The 20,349-nt window shown below is 38.9% G+C and overlaps 1 protein-coding gene across 2 annotated transcripts in view; it reads left to right on the forward strand.

The window, feature by feature from the left end:
• Positions 1-20,349, forward strand: part of XRCC4 (X-ray repair cross complementing 4) — a 189,548-nt gene that overhangs the window by 72,892 nt on the left and 96,307 nt on the right. For both annotated transcript variants that reach the window (XM_074570620.1, XM_074570621.1), the window contains exons 4-6: positions 7,639-7,805; positions 13,744-13,896; positions 14,497-14,600. In XM_074570620.1, coding sequence (XP_074426721.1) covers positions 7,639-7,805; positions 13,744-13,896; positions 14,497-14,600 — 424 coding nt within the window. The remainder of the gene's footprint in view (positions 1-7,638; positions 7,806-13,743; positions 13,897-14,496; positions 14,601-20,349) is intronic.

Genomic DNA, 20,349 nt, shown 5'->3' on the forward strand with positions numbered 1-20,349 from the left:
AGTTGGTGTGGAGCTAATATGATGGCAATTTATGTGGAAGGTTTCTGCGGCATGTAGTAAAAACCTGAGAAAAATAGCAATCACTTATGTCAGCTGTTTTGCTCTAGAATAGATGTAATGGCTTCGTCAAGAAGGAAGATACTTTTTTTTTTTTTTTTGAGGATGAGGTAATACTTTTCTCATAAATAACATTTCAGGAGGGAAAGGCAAGCATGGAGAAAGGCAGGATTTTTATCTTAAAGTTGATTTTTATAACTGGAGGTCATATTTTTATACTGACTGATGTAACCGGCAAGATTTCTTGGCTTCCATGGAACTCGGTAATTTTTCTAGCTTCCTAGAGTTTGCTGTTACAAAAGCAACTTCTGCTTTCACATTGTCATCACTGTATTGTGCAAGTCTAGTGTATTCGTTTTATTACCACACCCAGAGATGTCATGGTTACTGTTGAATGATTTCCCTGGAGATAATAGTGGCACAGCTTTAAAAAATCAAGACCACTCACTGATTGACTTAAGAAATAAAAATGGTATAATGCTTTCCAGATTCAAGCTTGCAACAATGCTTTCTTTGTATAGGCAACCAAGTGTCAGCATCATTCATTTGTAGGTCATATTCTTTAACCCTGTATGCGAATTTTCATTAACATTTTCCCCTTTTAAATTCATAGGCATTTTCATAGTGAAAACTTATTTTTTTATCAAAGTATTGATTCTGTCTTAGTTCAGAGGTTGTGTGTACGTGGAGTAGAAGAGGTAGCTGATAATAAACAGCTAGTAGCAAGGCTGATTCTGGAAATCACAGCCTGTCTGTCTTGCAAGAGTTCCAGCTCTCAGCTGAAAAAATAAAGTTACTGTATCTTACACTGCCTATTGTAATGCAAGCATGTAAGGGACATCTAACTTTTGAATTAATGTAACATTTGGTGTTGTCCTGTGTGTTATGGCTAATCGCTAACTCTGTGGTAAAGTCATAGGCAGGGCCATCAGTAGGTGACTTCAGGATAGTTTAGCTGATAGCTTTTAATATCTTGTCCTAGCAAAATTTCCTAGGTATAAATCTGTGCAAGTGTTGAAAAATAAGTGAATAAAGCATTTGTTTTGGTTTGGTTCTCGAGATTTATTAAGATGGCTTTTTAAATATTGAAAACATATGGCTTCAGACTGTGGGATTTTTATTAATAAAAACCACCCTGATTGCTCCTCCATCCTCCCTAGTTCCCAAAGACCCAGTTGAGCTGGCACTAATAGGTAGCATGGAAAGACCAAGCTCTATTAAGACTGAGCTTTAACATAGGAATATCCCTCCCAGCGTTGCTCCTTTCTAGCATAGGAAAGGCGTTGAGAGATGCTCAGGATAGGGCAATGACAAAAGGATCTGTTGTTGTATGGATCTGCAGGGCTTTCCTGCTTCAACGCAGGGGTCGTGTCTGCTACTACAGACTGCAGGTCTTGATAAAGACACAGCTGCTCCGTGCTGGTGGGCTGCTGTGGAATTTTTTTCCCCCCCTCAAATTCTTCATTTGTATTTCCCTGGTGAAAGGACATTTGCTTAGACAATACCTTGCAGGAGGCAGCATCTGTCTGCAAGGGTGTAGAAGTTAGTAATTATGCTAATCCATCTGATTGTTAACACAGTTTGAAATCCTGTGATTAGAAGGAGAATGCAAGGATCTCTGAGTCTTAGTCCGAAGGCGTAGGAAAAGTGGAAAATGGGTGAATTAGAGATCATAGAATCACCTAGGTTGGAAGGGACATTTCAGATCGTCTAGTCCAACCATCAACCTAATTCTGACAAAACCCGTCACTAACCCATGTCCCTCAGCACCACGTCTACCCATCTTTTAAATACCTCCAGGGATGGTGACTCCACCACTGCCCTGGGCAGTCTGTTCCAATGCTTAACAACCCTTTCAGTGGAAAAAGTTTTACGAATATCCAGTCTAAACCTCCCCTGGTGCAACTTGAGGCTGCTTCCCCTTGTCCTATCGCCTGTTACTTGGGAGAAGAGGCCGACCCCCACCTCGCTACAGCCTCCTTTCAGGTAGCTGTGGAGAGCGAGAAAGTCTCCCCTCAGCCTCCCGGTCATTCTGTCACAGGCTCTAGGTTGACTTGTGCAACTAAAAAGCAATCAATCAGTTCACACACTAGGAATATTTTCATTTAAAAATCAGAGCTAAGTGTCTAGGAGTGTACTCTCTGTAAAAATTATTTGTAAAATCATTTTCAAAATACAGAAGGAAAAAGTAAAATATTTTATATACTCAAATCCTAACCCATAATAAATAGAAGAGAGAAAGCACCACTATATCGCCTGTCGGGACAAGAAAGACCAAAATCTGGCTGTCTAAATAAATATTTTTTTTCCTAGCTTGTGGAATTACAGAATTCCTTAAATATATTTTGGCTAACAACTACTGTTAGGAAGGATTGTTGGCATACTTAGGTAGTACAGAGAGAAATCATGGCCAGCAATGCAGATGCAATGAGAGTTTCCAGCATGAGTGGGGCTTTTTTTCTTATGCACTAGTATGTCATAATGAAGAATTGTTGTTATTAGAAATTAGCTCACTGTTAGTATCTAGCTTGGGATTCTGCCTCAGAAGAGAGAGCGTGCAGGCATTGCTGCTGTAAACGGCTTCTCCTTTCAGTGCATGACCTCTGATACTTATTCCCTTAGATATGATAACTCAATTCTAGTGAAGTGTAGTAATGCAAAGAACATATCACATACATATAAATGCAAAAAGAAAATCCACCATCTCTACAGAACAAAGTAATTTGCATGTAGTTTTAGAATTTTCCATGAAAAAAATCTGTTGGCTCACATTTTAATGACCTTTTTTTCTCTTAAGTGAAGCATCTTCCTGTAAACATCAGTAACGAGAAGAAAAATTACTTGAGAAGCTTTTCGGTTTACTTCCAAAATATTTTCTGTCTTATGGTTGAGATCGCTTCTTTCTTCATCTGTAGAAGACAAACAGTGGGCAGGGTGAGAGGTGATGGGAAAATGACAGTTCTGTCATAAGCTTCTCATTCTTGTTTTTATTTCTAAACTTAAAATACTGGTCTAATGGATAAGTGCTGAGTGTGATTTCAGATTAAGGGAACACAGCTTTCTAAATGATTCTATATTCATCTTCATGTGTATTTAGAAAACAACAATAAAAAAAAAAAAAAAAAAAAAAACAAAAACCAAGAAACAGTAAAACAGATATTGAAGGGGAGGAGTATATCATTCATAGTCAGTCTGTTGTCCACTGGGACCTCTAGCAGATCTGCTTATTTTCCGTATAAATGAAGTGTTCGGTGCTTTGCTGTTTTACATAATGTTTTCTTGAATGATCTGAAAGAGGAAGTAGAAAGCACGTTAATTACATCTGCAGATGATACGAAGCTAGAGCGGCACAGCACAGCCGCAGAAATTGATCTAGAGAGCATCAGTGTGCAGTAAATGACAAAAGGAGGCTCACCTTGGAAACGTGGTCCACATCATAGTTGCATTATACATAAAATTAGCTTGGTGAAGTGTTAATGTTGAGCTTTTACCCATGCAGTAAGCAAGATCTATCTCTGTTGATATTCCCACCCAGTTAACTGTTTGTTATGTTATCCTGATCTTTAACCACTTCTAGTGAATCTCCCTAGAATTGTTTCCAGTTTCACTACTTCATTTTTGGTGACAGTAGGACAAATAACTGAACTATCTATTGTTTTAGTTGCATGCAAAAAAAAAACCAAAAACAATATGTATGTGGAAAAAGTAATACCTTCTTTTTTGTGATTTTTTTTTCCCCAAAAATTCAATTTGAATAGAATTCTACAGTGCAGCAAATTACAAATCTGTCTCGAATTCAGAATCCTTGGGTTTAAAATTGTGTTATTTTGTGCATCTGCTCTTTTACCAGTTTGCTTTCCAATCTGGGATGCTAGCAGGACTCCAGAGCAAAACCGCCCTGAGACTTAGTTTTCTTTACTACGTGGTGTTACGAATGGCTCGTGCTTTGCCTTGATGCTTTGGAAACGAATCGGATCTGGCTGCCTTTACGGCTTATCAGTCTCTCAGGACTGGGCTCTTTACAGAGGGAATGCCAATCAGTTGTAATTTGCTCAGATAACAATGTTGCTATTGTTAGTGCTAACATTTCTGTTTGTTAAATAGGCGGTGTAATAGCTTGTTGCAACAATGTCATGATGAAGAAACAGCCTAAGAAGTGTTTTTGTACGCTTCCTGTAACGTTCTGTGCGAAGGGGGCAAAGCAAAACCGCCTATCTACGATCACGTTACTTTTGGCTTAATTAGGGCTGGGTCCAAACACCCCATGTTTTTCTGCGCTGAGGTGCCAGAGATATCACCAGTGTAACCTGGGTAATACACTCCTACAACTATACGAAGTTAAGATTAGATGATTTGGGGGGAATACAGAAAAATACTTGTTTTGCAGATGCCTTACGCTTAATTTTTTTTTTTTTTTTTTGCAGTTGATATGTGAGCACCTGCCTAATAAATTTAAGCCTTCTGGTGATGGGTTGCTTTGCTTACCTTTTATGGGCCTGCTAGAAATAGAGTCACTGGGTCATAGAATGGTTTGGGTTAGAGGGGACTTTAAAGATCATCTAATTCCAACCCCCCTGCCATTACAGTATGTAAGACGCGGAAAGCAGTACAGTGAAGTTTCATGTAAGAAAGTGTGTATAGTCAATTGCTTGGTATAAAGACTTGATTAAAGACTAAATTAAAGACTGTCACTGTGTTAATTTTGAAATGAGCACCTAAAAAGATGGGCACCGAAATTCCTTGTGCGCCCGTAGCGGTGTGGGAAGTCTGGGTTGGCTCATGCGTTGGTGGCGGCTCCTCAGGCTGGCACATGTGTCTCGTCCTGCTCTTCACAGCGTCACCTCTCCCACTCTCCGTTTTGAGAATTCATCAAAAAAGGCAGCGTGCCCCAAAACCTGGTTTGATTTCTTCTCGTATATCAGCTTTTATAGAAAGAAGGACGTTGGGTTTTTTCTTACAGATTTTCTGAAATACTTTCATGAGTGTTACACAAAACTGAGGATGTTTTTTGCAGTTTCAAAGCTCCATGTTACACTAGTGATATAGTTTTATATAATATTCTTAAGAGGCTGAACTTTGATGTTGAAACTGATGTTTGTTTATAATTACAGTTGCTTTTGAAATGTCTGCTGTGTGTTTGGCATGATTTTAATTGCGAGTGGAACCAGGCTTTCAGCTGAAATCTATTGCTATTCACTTTAAACTGTTTTTGTAGTATTCATATTTTATGCTTTTGTGATGAGTAAACAGTAATTTGGTCAGTGTGCATGTGTCCTTATGAAGCATATTTGCCTTATCTCAGCTGATTACATTAAAAGCATAAGACAAAAAGGTGTACTCTTCTTGCTATTTCCTCCACAGTACAAGTAGAAGATTGCACGGCTGTTTATCTGTGCTACTGTGCATCTCTATCTCTGCACTAGTATTAAAGTGTGGCGTGAATTCTTTATCCGTATAGTATGGTGGTGGCTTGCAAGTGATGAAAAACAGTTTCCTTTACGCAAATGTCCATCTTTGTTAATGCTGTCAAAGCGCAAGTGTGATATCCAGGGAATACACGTCACTCTGTGGGTTACTGATAATGTAATCTAATTTCCAAAAATAAATTAAGTGCATCTTTTCATCTATAGCCATCAGATGTGTGTAAAGGAGAACAACATGTTAGAGAGAGTACATGTGAATTGGGAAGAAAGATCAGTGGTGATTTTGAAGTTAAACCTTTGGGTTTACAGCATTTTCTGATAAATTAACCTTGTTGAAGAAGCTCTTGATGGTATCATGTGTTGTTGTAGAGACTTCCACAGATAAAATACCTTATCTATGTTGAAGGACTGTTATTTGTTTCAAACAATGCCTTTAAAATCTTTATGAGCATTTTTACAAGGCCTTTTTTAGCAAAACCTTATGTATAGCAATAGTAAACTTCACTTTAAAAATCTGTTAACAAATGCTACACATCAGTTTCATGGATTACTTTTATTTCACTATTTGCCATGCCCTCTCAAGGAAAATGAACTAAACTGAGGAGAAAAATGAATGAAATGGCATTTCTGATTTTAATAGGTGAAGTGCCACAGATGTAACTCTTCCCTAGCATGTACCACTTGTATTTTTTTTTTCAAGATGTTATTGTTGTGTATTGAAGTAAAAAAGATGAGTAATAGTTCTATTCGTAGGGGAATGCCACAACAGTTACGTGAATCCTTTTAATAATGCGAGAGGGGACCCCTTCTTCCACATAGCCATCATCAACTCAATGTTTCTGCAGGCATTTCCAGTCAAAGCCCATTTTGATGCCTCTTTCCTGAAAGATCTGCTTCTGCTGTAGTCTAAGATGGCCAAAGTCCAGATGTGTCATCCAACCCACTCTGCTATTCTCTGGATCTGCTGGGCAGATGGTGGTGCTGGGCAAATGGTGGTGCTGCTAGATGTGGAGAGGTGTTGGAAAAGCTCTCTATGGCTTCTCTAGGCTCTGTCAGCTGTGGAGGTGTACCTTCAGGTAGTTCAGGTTCCCCATCACCTACCCACTCCAGAGTACCGAAGTCAGGTCCTTCAATTCTGGTTTGCTTCTCTTAAGATAATGCAAGTCACCCTGTTCAAGTGACCTTAATATCTTTCTTCTGCAATTACCTCAAACTGTCACATTGAACATTTTGTATACCTTCATCCAGCTTTGCGTGTTTATAGTTTAGCTGATACCGTTTTTGTGCATGTGGCTGAACTATTCCTCCGTTAATGTAACAGAAACAACAGTTTTCTGTTGTTTTTGCCAGACCAGGCAGAACAAATCTGTTCAGACCTCTTGTGTATCCTGTATAACATGCCCATTGATGAAGGAATACAACTATTCATTATAGAACCTATCCTTTAATCTCATTGAAGTATTGAGGCTGCCTGTTTAATTGAAGGACTCCTTTTATTGTTAAGACCTTGCTGTCTGAGCATTGAAGGGGAAAACTTGCGTACTGCTTTTCACCCATCAGGTGCATGCAAGCATTATAGGGAGGCGTTTGTAGTGCTACTTTGTATCAAAGGTAACTAACGTTCATTTGTTTTATCAGTAATGTTTATGTAATTGTATTGCTGCTGTGGGTACCAGAATGGGCAGCAAGTTACTTCAGCTAGTTCACTGGGCAGATGACAAGAACGTGTGGGCAATACCGTTAGGTTTTCAGTTCGTGTGGTTCTGCGTTACATCAAAAATGCCTTTTACGTAAAACCTGTGGTTGCATCTTTACGCCACTGACCTCCTCCGATCTGTACAAGAGCAGGGTGTTGCTATGTCATGTTACAGTTGCCATGTGGCATCTCTTTTTCCTGCCATTAGAAAGTATGTCAGTGCTGATGTCCTGTGCCTATTAATGAGAGGTGACCATTAAGATGGATTAGCTGCATAAATAATGGGCATGTAGATTATTCCACATACGCCACAATTCTACTCGTGATGGATTTGTTATTTTGCTTTGAACTGGAGGACTGTAAAGTATTTCTTATGCTTTTTAAGTATGTATGGAAGTTTGAGTGAGGTTTTGTGATCTTTCTGGTACTGGTGGAGTAACTCAATTTTTCCTTGTGTCCTAGTTTAGACTTGGATCTCTGAAGCTACAGAAAGTTTCAAGTCCAGCAGAGGTGATTAAGGAGCTGATTGGTTACTGCCTGGACTGCCTGGGAAGACTGCAGGCAAAAAATGAGCATCTGCAAAAAGAAAACGAAAGGCTTTTCAGCGACTGGAGCGATGTGGAGAAGCGGTAAGCTTAAAAGTGCATTCGCAGGTGATACTTGAGAAACTCACAAATACTTATCATGTCAGTGCAGGCTTTACTGATGACCACGTTTGAAGTCATATACAGAAAGGAGAACGCAAACGTTTCTTCTGGTGACAAGTGTTTTGAGCCCAGTTACTTACAGCCCCTGTAGTTGTACGTAGTTGTGGATCTTCTTCCTATGTCAGAAATGCAACTGGTATTACAAACTTTGCAATCAAAGCTGGTTTTACCTTTATGAAGTGCAAAAAAGCACCTCCTTTCTGTAGAGTTCTCTCCACTTTCTTCAGGAAGCCTTCTTTCCTCTATTTTCTGTAGTTCTTATGACTAGCAGTTTAAATTACTTACATTTTTGGGTGGGAAATTAGTTGTCGTTGCTTTAATCTGTTTGCTTTGCCAAAGGAGACAGAATTGGAAGATGGGTGTGGTGTTACAGGAAAATGCCCCATTATTTTTTGAGGTTTTTTTTAATTGCCATTGCATTGACAATCTGAATTATCTGCCACTGCATTCTGTAGTGAAGTAATCTTTGCTTATTTCAGTAAGCATTAAAGGCTTAGCACATACAAGTCAGAGATTTATCTTCTTTCTATAGCTTTATCTAAAAAAACACATTTAGGAAGACTGATGAAAGAATGTAGCTAATTGGTGTTAATTTACCTTGAAAAAGAGAGCTAACTTTTGGGAGGAGTTATTTGTGTTTCCCTCTCGTTAAAATGACTAACAGTTTCTCCTGACAATCTCCCTGACAAGCATATGGGCTTCCTAAGTGGTGTTTTACTGCTTAACAGTTTATTGAACAATAGTGTATTGTATAACCAGTATGCTGTACTGCATTACACGCTAATGTGTAATAGGCATTAGTGCTTGTATCAATTTCCATGGTGGTGTGGCACTTTTTAAAGAGTAACCCCAAAGAAAAAAAAAAATAAAATCATGGTTGCTTGACAGCCTTTGCTCTCGGAACCCGTGTATTCAAGCTTCAAAAGCTGGTGGTTTTCTTCGGTATCTTTATATTCTGAATAGCTGATTTTTTTGAAACATGATTTTTCAAAATAAACACTGAAAGTTGTATGTTCACCAAACTTTTGCCATGTCTGCTAGATGGAGAATAAAAATAATTTTGGGGTTTTTTGCTTTCTTGAGTTTGGGATTTTTTTTTTTGGTTTTGTTGTTAATTTTTTTTTTTTTGCCACAGCCTAGTCTACCCTGCTGTCTCTCATTGCTCTTTTGGCTCCAAATGCTGGACTTAGTGGTGTGAGTTTCATGGAGCTGAACAAAAGCTTTACCTGTCTTTGTTCAGTAGACACGATTTCGGGCTTCAGACTCTGTATCACAGCGCTGAGTGGTAAAACATCAAATATAAAGCACGTGGTGCAGAGAATCTCTTCGCCTGGAGCTAAGGCACATCACCTCCAGAGTTTCAGTTCCCCTTGCTTAAAATCTCTCTTCAGGACCTCATTAGAATTAAAAGATAGCATGCAGACTTCTAAGAGCTGGTTTTTCGTCAGGTTAAGCATGGGGAACTGGATGCAATAATGCAATCAATCCCTTTTCCATTTCCCTACTCTCATTTTCTTGACCATCATGAAGGTTTTGTGAGCTCGGCTCAGCAGCTTTGCCCCGTAGCTCTGCAGGGTCTCTTGAGGTGTAAACTTGTTCTGCTCTCCATCTAATCTCTAAAAAGGCAAGCAAGGTTCCTTCAGGAGGCTAAATCTTCCTAGTAAGCAATTACATGTGGTAGTCCGCGTGGCTGTAAGCAGCTCGCATGGCAGCCCTGTGCCACGTACAGGAATGGCTCCTGCTGCTTCCCTCTGAGCTCAGGCTCAGGTAAAGGCGAAGGGCAGGAATAGGCCAAAAATGCCTTTGAAGAGAAATCCCCTGCATCATCAAATTGTTAAACTACTCATGTACTCCAATCTAAGCTCTGCGGCATCTGAAGTCTTGAGAGTGTTTCTGGTTGAAGCTGTAACTCCCTTGATTTTCTTCGTCTTGCTTATTGTGATGACTTGAGTGTAGTGAACGTTTCCCTGCTTTTGGGAAATGACCTATGTGTATGTGATACTAGTATGAGAGTTATTGGCTAGCTAAACATTTCAGCACTTGATCTAAAAGCATAAAATAAAAATTACTAAGACACTATCTGTCAAGATCCAAGTGGAGAGGCTATGGAAATTTTCAGAAGAATTATTCTGAAAATGCTGCAAGTGGGTGCTTGGTGGGGGAGTGTGTGCGTGCACGCACATCTCAGGGATGGATGACTTAAAATAGCAGAGCAGAACAGCTATTGTTTTTATTTCATATAGATAATTGCATAAATAAGTGTAAAGTAATAATAATCTGTAGCAAAATAATTCGTTGGCCAATAAAACACAAGTTAAATTTCTGATTTGGGCGTGGTCTGTATTAAAAAAAAATCAGTGTAGACAAGCCAAAATCAAAATAGCTCCTAATTTATGTTGTGGTCAACTATAGTGACAGTACATTCAAACCACAAACAGCTTATAAAAATGCAGGCTAGGTTCTTTGGTGCTTGAAACCGACTCTTAAGCATTAGCTCATCAAGATTCGATACCATCGCCAATGTTGGGGGAAGGGTGAATCTGAAATGTAATACAGCAGGTGCTGTAAGGCCAGTAATTATTTTAGAGCACTGAGAACAAGGATAAATAGCAGAAGTGTTGAATTTTTTCTTTCTAGTATTGGGGTGTGGAAAATGTATAAATGCCGTTAAATTACATAGTTCACGTTAACCTCTGTGTGGCATGTGTGATTGCTCTACGTTTAGGCAGCACTCAAGAACTGGACAGTTACCTTATTTTCTCAAATTACTAATCGTAACCGTTCCTAACACTAGCTGCTTTCAGTAGGCTGCACAAGCTTTTTGATGGCTATCAACTTGGGCGTTTGTGGCACATTAAAAGCATCGCACTTGCGTAACAGAGAGATCAGAATACAGACATTGGAAAGCACCTTCAAATAAGACTTGCACCACTCTAGCCATTAGCTCCCTTTTATTTTCATTGTGCTAGGAAGTTGTCTTTGAGATGAGCAGCTTCTTTATTTGGCCTGGGGAGATGGTGTTTTAGTGAGACAAATCACATACAGGCACCAGCATGTGACGAATTGCAATTAAGGTTTGTATTTGTAACCGATGAGGTATTGGAATGAAACCCAGCCAGCTTTGCTCAGTGGTCACGTAATTCAGGTAATGCATGCCTGAGTGAATCCTAAAGGCTCTGCAGAGTTACAGCCAGAGCCGCCACCACACACACACACATGCACACACACACACATGTACATTCTGCATAATTAATGCATCCCTGTTCCCAAGCAGCAGAGGACTGTAGCTTTTTACTCTTCCATTTTTAAAGTGTCATCCTGTGGCATATAACTCATAACTTGCAAATGTAGCATTAATGTAATACTATTTCACACTGATTGAATGTTATGCCAAATTAATGTCATATCTATGTCTGGAGAATGTATTTATGTATGGATTACTTTAAACAACAGGAAAAAATCAAAAAAGATGTCCACGTAAATGAAAACAATCATATAAGATTAACCGATGGCATACTACTAATTGATTTTGCCTACAGGGAAGAGTTAATAGTGTAATCTGTGCATATAGTCCGTATGTATATTTCAAGATGCTAATATTATGCTCCAGAGGCTGAAGAAACTGGCCAGTCTTGCAATAGGCTCTTTACTGTGCTTCTTAACGTCCAGGCAGCTTCAGGTTTACTTCATTGAGAGTTTACAGTTATGGGGATTTTCATCAGTGGATGTCTTTGCAGGATTCAAGGGCCTCACTGAAGTTATCTTACATGACACTTTTTTGGCCAACTCAGCAAAATGTCTCAATGTAGCTATTTAAACCAGCCTCAGCTGCTCTGACACAAACCAGTCCATTGGCAAAATAAAGGGACAGTAGTAAACACTTTCTTTAGTGAATATTGTTTTGTGTGGGAGAAGGGACATTTTTGTAGGACTTGATACAGCCAAGATTACCATATTTTACACAAAATCCTTGTTTTCCTTTTTTACGTATATAGGCATAATTAGTTTCAAATACATCACGTAATTTACCCAACAGCTGTATTTATATTTTTTTGATTTTTTTTTTTTTTTTTTTAAATGGCTGAATTCTATTTGATAAATGGAAGGCAATTCCTATCCTTACCTGAGCTGGTCAAGGCACTTCTGGACCCTGTATTAGGATTTATGATTCTCTGTGAATTGTCCTTTTGTTCCCCACTAAACAGTTAACTTTCCTTTTGTAGGTGGAAAGTCTCCTGGTAGTTGATTAGTACATATGATCTTTCATTTAGGAATTATTGAACCGATCTATATGGTAATGATGTTCTGCTATTTGCATTTAAATTAGATGAATTATTTATCAACTATCAAGCATATCCCTAAAGCATTGCACAGTAGACTTAATACTTCATGAGATTATTTTCTATTGTCGTTCTTCTTATATCATATATGGTTTTGATCTACGAACAAAATAATGAGTATTTATGTAGGAAGTCTGTTGAAATTTCTTGCTTTATAAATTAATATCTTTAAAATCTGTTATGTGTTTGGATTTAATAAGAAAGGAAGCCTTCTAAGCTTTTTCACCAACCTTGCACAGGTTGGTGAAAAGAATGTTCTTTATAAGTTATGACTATTTGCTATAATACTGTGGTTACCATGATAAATAAGATTATCAAGATGTTTATTTGCTTGTTATGAACACAGCTATTAAAATGTTTGTGGTTCAACCCAAGGAGTAAAAAGTTATGAAATACAAGAAGTAAATATAGGATCGCATCTGCTATAATTCACTTCATTTATTGTGCTCATGTTTGCTTATATCCTGGTTTTGCTTTGATTGTGAGACAGTGTACGTCTATATTCGTAATTTCATATTTCCATTGTGCTTCATTTTATTGACATTCACCGACCCACAGGTGGACATTAAACCTTTAAAAACTTGAAGAATATTTTATTCTGAAGATATTAAGAGCTTTTAGACCATTTTATATATATTGTAGTAGTTTTTACTCCTCTGCCAAGTAATTGTGATTGGTTCAGGGCAAAAAAAAAACCATAAAGTATCTGCCTAATGTACCTAGATATTAGATCTGTATGTGTGTAATTTGAAATGGAGTCCACAGTGATGAAGTTGTTAGCATTGTGTTTGTCTGAATGCCTGTACAGGATTATGGTTGCCATCAGGGGTTGCTGCAGTGTGCTGTTGAGCTTTGCCAGGAACTGGTTTCCGTACCTTGCCAGCTCACCAGAACAAGGCATGTAAGGCTTTTGATGGAAAATGGTCAGGTAAACGTCTGTATCCCCCACATCTGCCTGGGAATCCTGGCAAGAAAAGAGTTCTGGAGCTGTTGTGGTTGCCCAAAGTATTTGGTGGTCATCTCAGCCCATCTTGGAGTTGAGTTGGCTATTTCTTGTTTCTTTTTTTTTTTTTTTTTTAATGTTCAAATGTATTTCAAATCAGAGTGTGTGGTCCTGTTTTGGGACCTGTCAAGTTTAATCATATCTATTTGTAATCTCATTATACGTGTGCTGCTAAAGTATGCCCATTAGGTTAATTCACTATTGAAACTAAAGAACGCTTGCCTGTTTAAATTTCAGCTGTTTCAGCTGCATGCGTATAAGAACCTATCAGAAAAAGCATGAAGAGAAGGCTTCCCCCTTGGAAACTTTCCCCTTTTTGTAGCAAAGTTCAGTGCACTTTTCTGTGGAAAAAAAAGCTTCCTTTGGCCTGTTTCAGACACAGGATGCTGGACTCCAGTCATGCCCGGTTTGGTATGGAGATTCCTGTCATAGGAAGGCTGGCCTCACTACAGAATTTTCTTCCAGGAAACACGGAATCTTAAAGAGAAATAGTGTAACAGTTAATTTTACGTTGTAGGCTGGAAAAATGCGTGGAAGCTAAAGAAGAACTCGAGGCAGATCTTTATAACCGGTTCATTTTGGTGCTGAATGAAAAGAAGGCAAAGATAAGAAACTTACAGAAGTTGTTGAACGAAGCTAAAGAATCTGCAGCAGATGCCAAATGTACAAGGTATTTCCTAATTTTCCTGAGTTACTTGGTATCGTACCTGATGCATATTTTAGTTTAGTTTAGTTTCTATTTCTTTGGCTCTAACAGTGAGTGACAGTTGTTCCGGGCTGAGTGCTTGGTTACCCAAAACAATTCTGTTAGTCATGAAAGCAGAGGATTCTTTGTGGCGTCACTGCAAATAGCAGCATATTGCTTTGGATGCTGTAGCCAAAACCTAAATATTTGATGAATCTGTCCTTTTTTCTGTTAGATTGCAGTTGATTTTCCACTCAGAGTATCAGAGTATGTTTCTGGCATTTCCATAGGTGGTACTTTCTTATGCATTCTCCCTAAATTATTTGATTCCTTTTGTCCTTTAGGAAATCTAAATGTTTCCATGTATTTTTTTATTTCAAAAATATCCAGAGAAGAAGAATCATTCTAATGTTACAAGACCCCTTAATTTGTTTATTATTTTTATGCTGCTTTTTTATATCTTAACTTACCTTTTATTGACTGTCCTTGTATATGAATATGCTAAGCTATTCAGCATGGGGACTCTATGTTGCAAAGATATGGGATTTTTTTCCTTTTTTTTTTTTTTTTTTTTTTCCCTCCTAGGGATAGTATAGCTTCCACTCAGATGGCTACAGGGAGAGAAAATGACTATGATGGCAGCACTGATGAGGAAAGTGAAAATTTGACACGGGCCTCATTACCATCAGGTAAGACAGAATGTATTGTCTTTGGGGAATATCATGGACAGGCCAATCACTTTATGTGAATAAACCTTAATGAAGACAAAATACTACCTGACAAATTGCTCTGTGACAAGCCAACCTGCAAGCCTTAAAAATATCTCTCTTGAAGCGGAGTATAATACTGGCGTTTTGAAATTAGAGAAAGGAAGTTTAAAAGTATGTTGTACAAGTAAAGGTGCTGTCATTTCTTCCAAAATGACAAATTACATACTTTGCAGAACTAATGACAGTCTAACAGTATCTGAACCATCAACAGTTCCATTTTAAATTCTAGGAATCATGATGTGTATGCAATGATTGCTAAAATGTAAAATGTAGTTTCTGACAGTTTCAATAGTGTTTAAAAAGGGGAAAGAGAGGAGGTTTAACAGCTATAAAAAGAGCTGTGTGCATAAATGGAACAAAAATGTATTTATAGCAGAATTAATTTTAATTTGTCAGTGAATTTTTGGCCTCATGAAGATGCTAATTTTTCCAGGACTAGAGACTTGTAAAGTGTATGGAATACAGCAATTGTCCGTTCTACAATACGAGATAATTCACTGTGAATCATAGGAATTTTTTGGCATATTTTGGCAAACTAATATGAATATGCTGGACAAATGCTCTGAAAGCTTTAAAACAGCATTGATACTTGCCATATAGTCATATAGATAGATAGATAGATAGATATAAACTACCCTTCAGGTCTGCAGAGTTTGCTATGGGTTCTCTCATTGGAGCTTTCTATTTCCACCATAGGTAAAGGTAATGAAGACAACAACTTATTATAACAGTTTGCTGTGCATAGCGGGGACCAGAAGTGTTCAAGACCCTGATACCAGTGCTATTCAGCTTTGTAGCTCATATGAGCCTGTTTGTCGAGGACTTTTTGATGTAATATAAAGTAGGCATAGCTTCAGACAAATGGAGAAGGTTACAATCATGGAGAGAAATAATTTTACATTATACCATGCCCTTCAGAAATCTTTGCTTTCAAGTGGTATTCGGTCAGTTCAGATAATATGCGGAGAAGCACTTTACATTTAGCGAAAAGGCGAGGAAAAGCGAAAGGTGTTGATTCTTTTGCTAGGTTCAGTAGGACTTAACGAGCTCAGTGAGAATTTTGAGATAGACATCTGTATTTAAAAATGATAACAACCCCCCACTAACCTACTCAGGCAGTCATGAGCAACTGGACTAATCAATGTCATAAGAAAAAAATAGCAATTGTTTTCTTATTTGAGTTGTAAACAAAAATATGCTTTCTGTTGCCTTTGAGGGATACAGTACACATGATTTTGATCATGACTAGAGATTTGTTTCCACTGCAAAATTTGCAAATAATATCAAGACTATAAACTTAATTCTTTGGGTAACACACTGAAGTTTTTCAAGAGAATGGCAGTGTTGAACCTGCACAGTAACTATCAGTTAGGTCAGTTGATACTCTTCCTGTGTACACAGCTTTCTCTTTCCATGAACAACAGAAAAACACAGATAGCAGCTGAATATCTTAGTGTGGTCTAGGATTTTTGCATGCAAAAAGAGGTCTGAGGCAGACTGTGTCTCTATGAAAAAGATAGTGATTCAGGGGTGAGTGACATGAGGGGGTAATGAAGCTTACAGCTACAGGCATCAAGGACTGTAAGGCATAAAAGATAATACAGATAGTGTTTGGATTTTTTCTGTTCAGCTTAGTTTTCCTGTCTCTTAGTCCAATATTACATTTCTTTTCCTTTTGGATTTGGAATGTCATTGTGTGGGTTGCAGGAGTCAGTGAGAATTAGAAGATCTTTGAGAATGTTTTGGTAGATATTGGTGAAAGCCACAATCAAGAGAGAAGATGATAATTTAAAAACTGCTTTGAAGGAAAGCGAAGGCAGGTGTGTATGCACACACATATACACATAATAAGCGTGCATTTGTATATATGCATGTCCAAAATTTTAAAAGCAGGAAGCAGATGCTGGTTGTCATAAATGAAAAGTAGGAACCGCAGCAGATGGCTGAAGGGAGACACAGACATGAAGGCAGAGAATCTCAGGCCAGGAGGTAGAAGGCCAACAGCCAGTCTTCAAGTCAGTTGAGAACACATATGCAGCTGTTATTGGCCTATTAGTGCAATGATAAAAAAAATCACTAGTAATTGAAAAAGCAGCTGTGCTCAGTAAGTGCTTTTGGTTTGTGTTTAGAGGGGAGAACTAGGTTTAGTTGCATCATAAGGTAGTTCTGTTCTAGCAATGAAGGGGGACATGGAACAGCAGCTGTGAAATCTAGACATCTTAAAATTAGCCAGTCATGTTGAACTGCAGAGTTTTAAAAGCTAGCTGAGGATTTTTCTTAACCACAAATAATGGTTTTTCTTCTAGAGTTTTTGAGGCACTGAGGGTGTTCTAGGGGATTTGGAAAAAAGCTGACAATATTTACCAAAAAAAAAAATAAAATGAAATGGCACATTCAGTTTTGGTGTATCGGTCTGGTGTTGATTTGATGCAAATATTGAAACACGACTCAATGAAGAAAAATATTAAGAAAAAGAGTAAGAATGGCTAATTACAATCTTTGTAAAGGTGCAGAAACCGGAGGCTGAAAACTAGGTACTCGTGTTTTCTGTGGTGAGATTACCAGCTGGCTGATGAAGGTAAAATTAGTAAAGTGACTGACTTCCATAACATATCATGCTACACCATGTTTTATTCAAGAAATTAGAACATGGAAATTAACTTAACACATGATAAATATATTCTCAAAGGAGGGAATATGTCTATCTCAAAATATAAATGGAAAGTTATCTGCCCTTGTACCTGTGGAGTGTGAAGTGGAAGGTAATTCATATAAACGAATTTGCATTTTGTGATACGTCAACTATAAACAAAACGTATGCGTTCCAGCACAGTGTAGTGCCATGATTTCCAGTCCTTTGACAGCTACGCTTCACTCAACAATGTCTCAAGCTTTGCTTTGTCTGGCTCCTCCTGCCACATGAAGCTGGGTACCTCCAGGGATTGCCAACATCTTCCCCAGGTGGACCCATTTAGCAAAGCCAAAAGCTACTTGGACAACATCTGCACTGTGCTCTGTATCGCACCCGTTCTGGGAGGATGGCACTGTCCTGTCTGGCCTTGCAGGAACCAGCCTGGGCTTAGACACGTTACTGCCTGAAGTCTCATCAGTTTGTAACTTCCCAGTGCCTCACTTGATAGGGAACCACTGGTCTAGTGTAAGGCTACTTTGGAAATTAAAGAACGTATAGACTGTTCTCTGAAGAAGAGGTTTTAATTTAAAAAAAAATAAAGAAAACATTGAGTGTGAAAATAAGCAGATTTGCAAAGTTATGACAAAAAGGACTATGTGATTTTGAGTCAACATACGATTTGGCTCCTTGATGCAGTGCCATATCAAGTTTGGACATCCAGATTTGAAGAAAAATGTAAACGTTAGCAAGTTGTGCAGCATAATGTTGTGATAACAGTGGAGGGATTAGCAAATGATTTAAATGAAATGTTGAGAAGGATCTTAAACAATTGTTGTTTTCATGGTTTAAAAGAAACTACATTGCAAAATGATGTCATTGTAGATGGTCTTTCCACCCAGCAGATATAGGTGTTTGATGAACTTGAATAACTTGAGCTAACATTAAACAAAAACAAAAGTGGGACATTGTTCCTGACAGAATAATGAACTGCTGGGACAGACTGGAGCGGGTCGTGATGGGTTCTGTCCATCACTGCCAGCATTGAAATCACAATGGCATGCCTTTAATGAAAAGACAGGATCTTGTTCGTATAAGCATGAATTTAAGAGACGTACACAACCTATGTTATGTTGGGCATTGGAAATGGCTGTTACTATGACAGCTTTTCCTCTATAACAGCAGATGAATCACAGAATAAAATAATTTCTTGTGTCTTCTACAAAAATGAGCTTACTGGTGCATTAATACTCAGCAAAGCTATCAGATAGGTTTTCAGCCTCTCCACAGCAGGTGGTTACTTTTATTTGTTCAGCTTCAGATAAACTTTGTGTAGATGCCTTTTCCCTACAATAGCAGTTATACTGTAACCTAAAAGTTTACCTAAAAATGTAGGTTTTTGGCACTTGCAGTACCATTTGTAGATATGATTTATGGTTTGCTTTTTGACAGTAGTTTTGACTTCATAGCTTAAAGCCAAAATCAACTGAAACATGGTAGTTTTTGTCTCTGGTCTACGCATGGATGTAGTTAATGCTTTGTATTGCAAACAAAAAGATTAAATTTTAATTAGTAGGTATTTTAGTGTAAAGCACTCAGGAAAACAACTGATGTATATGGGAAGTAAAACTTTCAGAAATAGTACAACTTTTATAAATGATACCGTACGTCTTTCTATATAACATCATGCCATGAGCATGGGGGAAATTTATTTGGCATATTGGTTAGGATTGTGAATATGAGAATGAAAAAGGCACACAACTCCTGCTTTCACTGCAATTTAATACATTTGTAAGCAGCAGCTTTATATGATGTGCCAGATCTTTGTAAATGCCTGTGAGCTCTTGTTTGAGAAAGTTCCTGCTCTGGAAGGAGGACAAGAAGGAAATCCTCTTACTATTAAGCAGTTCATAGAATCACAGAATCTTCATGGTTGGAAAGGACCTTTGAGATCATCAAGTCCAACCAAACAACCTACAATCTCTGCCACTAGAGCATGCCCTGAAGTGCCACACCTAGACGTTTCTTAAACACCTCTAGGGATAGGGACTCAGCCACCTCCCTGGGCAGGCTGTTCCAGTGCCTGACCACTCTTTCAGTAAAGTCATTCTTCCTAATATCTAATCTAAACCTCCCCTGCCGCAGCTTCAGACCATTTCCTCTGGTCCTGTCATTATTCCCCTGGGAGAAGAGGCCAACACCCACCTCTCTCCACCCTCCTTTCAGGTAGTTGTGGAGGGCAATGAGGTCTGCCATCAGCCTCCTCTTCTCCAAGCTAAACATGCCCAGCTCCCTCAGCCTCTCCTCATATGACCTGGTCTCCAGACCCCTCACCAGCCTGGTAGCTCTCCTCTGGACACGCTCCAGCACTTCAATGTCCCTCTTGTACGGAGGGGCCCAGAACTGAACACTGCACTCGAGGTGAGGCCTCACCGGTGCCGAGTACAGAGGCACCATCACTTCCCTGCTCCTGCTGGCCACGCTATTCCTGATACAAGCCAGAATGCTGTTGGCCTTCTTGGCCACCTGGGCACACTGCTGGCTCATGTGAAGCTGGCCGTCCACCAGCACCCCCAGGTCCTTTTCTGCTGGGCAGCTTTCCAGCCACTCTTCCCCAAGCCTGTAGCGTTGCTTGGGGTTGTTGTGACCGAAATGCAGGACCCGGCACTTGGCCTTATTAAACCTCATACAATTGGCCTTGGCCCATCGATCCAGCCTGTCCAGATCCCTCTGTAGAGCCTCCCTACCCTCAAGCAGATCAACACTCCCACCTAGTTTGGTGTCATCTGCAAACTTACTGAGGGTGTACTCAATCCCCTCATCCAGATCATTGGGGATTCATGAATGGGGAGGTTGCTTTTGGTTTATTTTGTTATTTATTTTGCTCCGGGGTTGGTAAAATTCTAGCTGAGCCACCAAAACCAGATGTAGTTGTTGCTTTCACTACTGGTACTTCAACAAAGTTCCAGGGACTTTGTGGGCACCTCACACTTGAGACTGCTGATGCGCTGTCTCGTCGTTTCACTCCTCCCTCATGCG

This window comes from Larus michahellis, chromosome Z, assembly GCF_964199755.1.
Source record: "Larus michahellis chromosome Z, bLarMic1.1, whole genome shotgun sequence".
NCBI lineage: Eukaryota > Metazoa > Chordata > Aves > Charadriiformes > Laridae > Larus > Larus michahellis.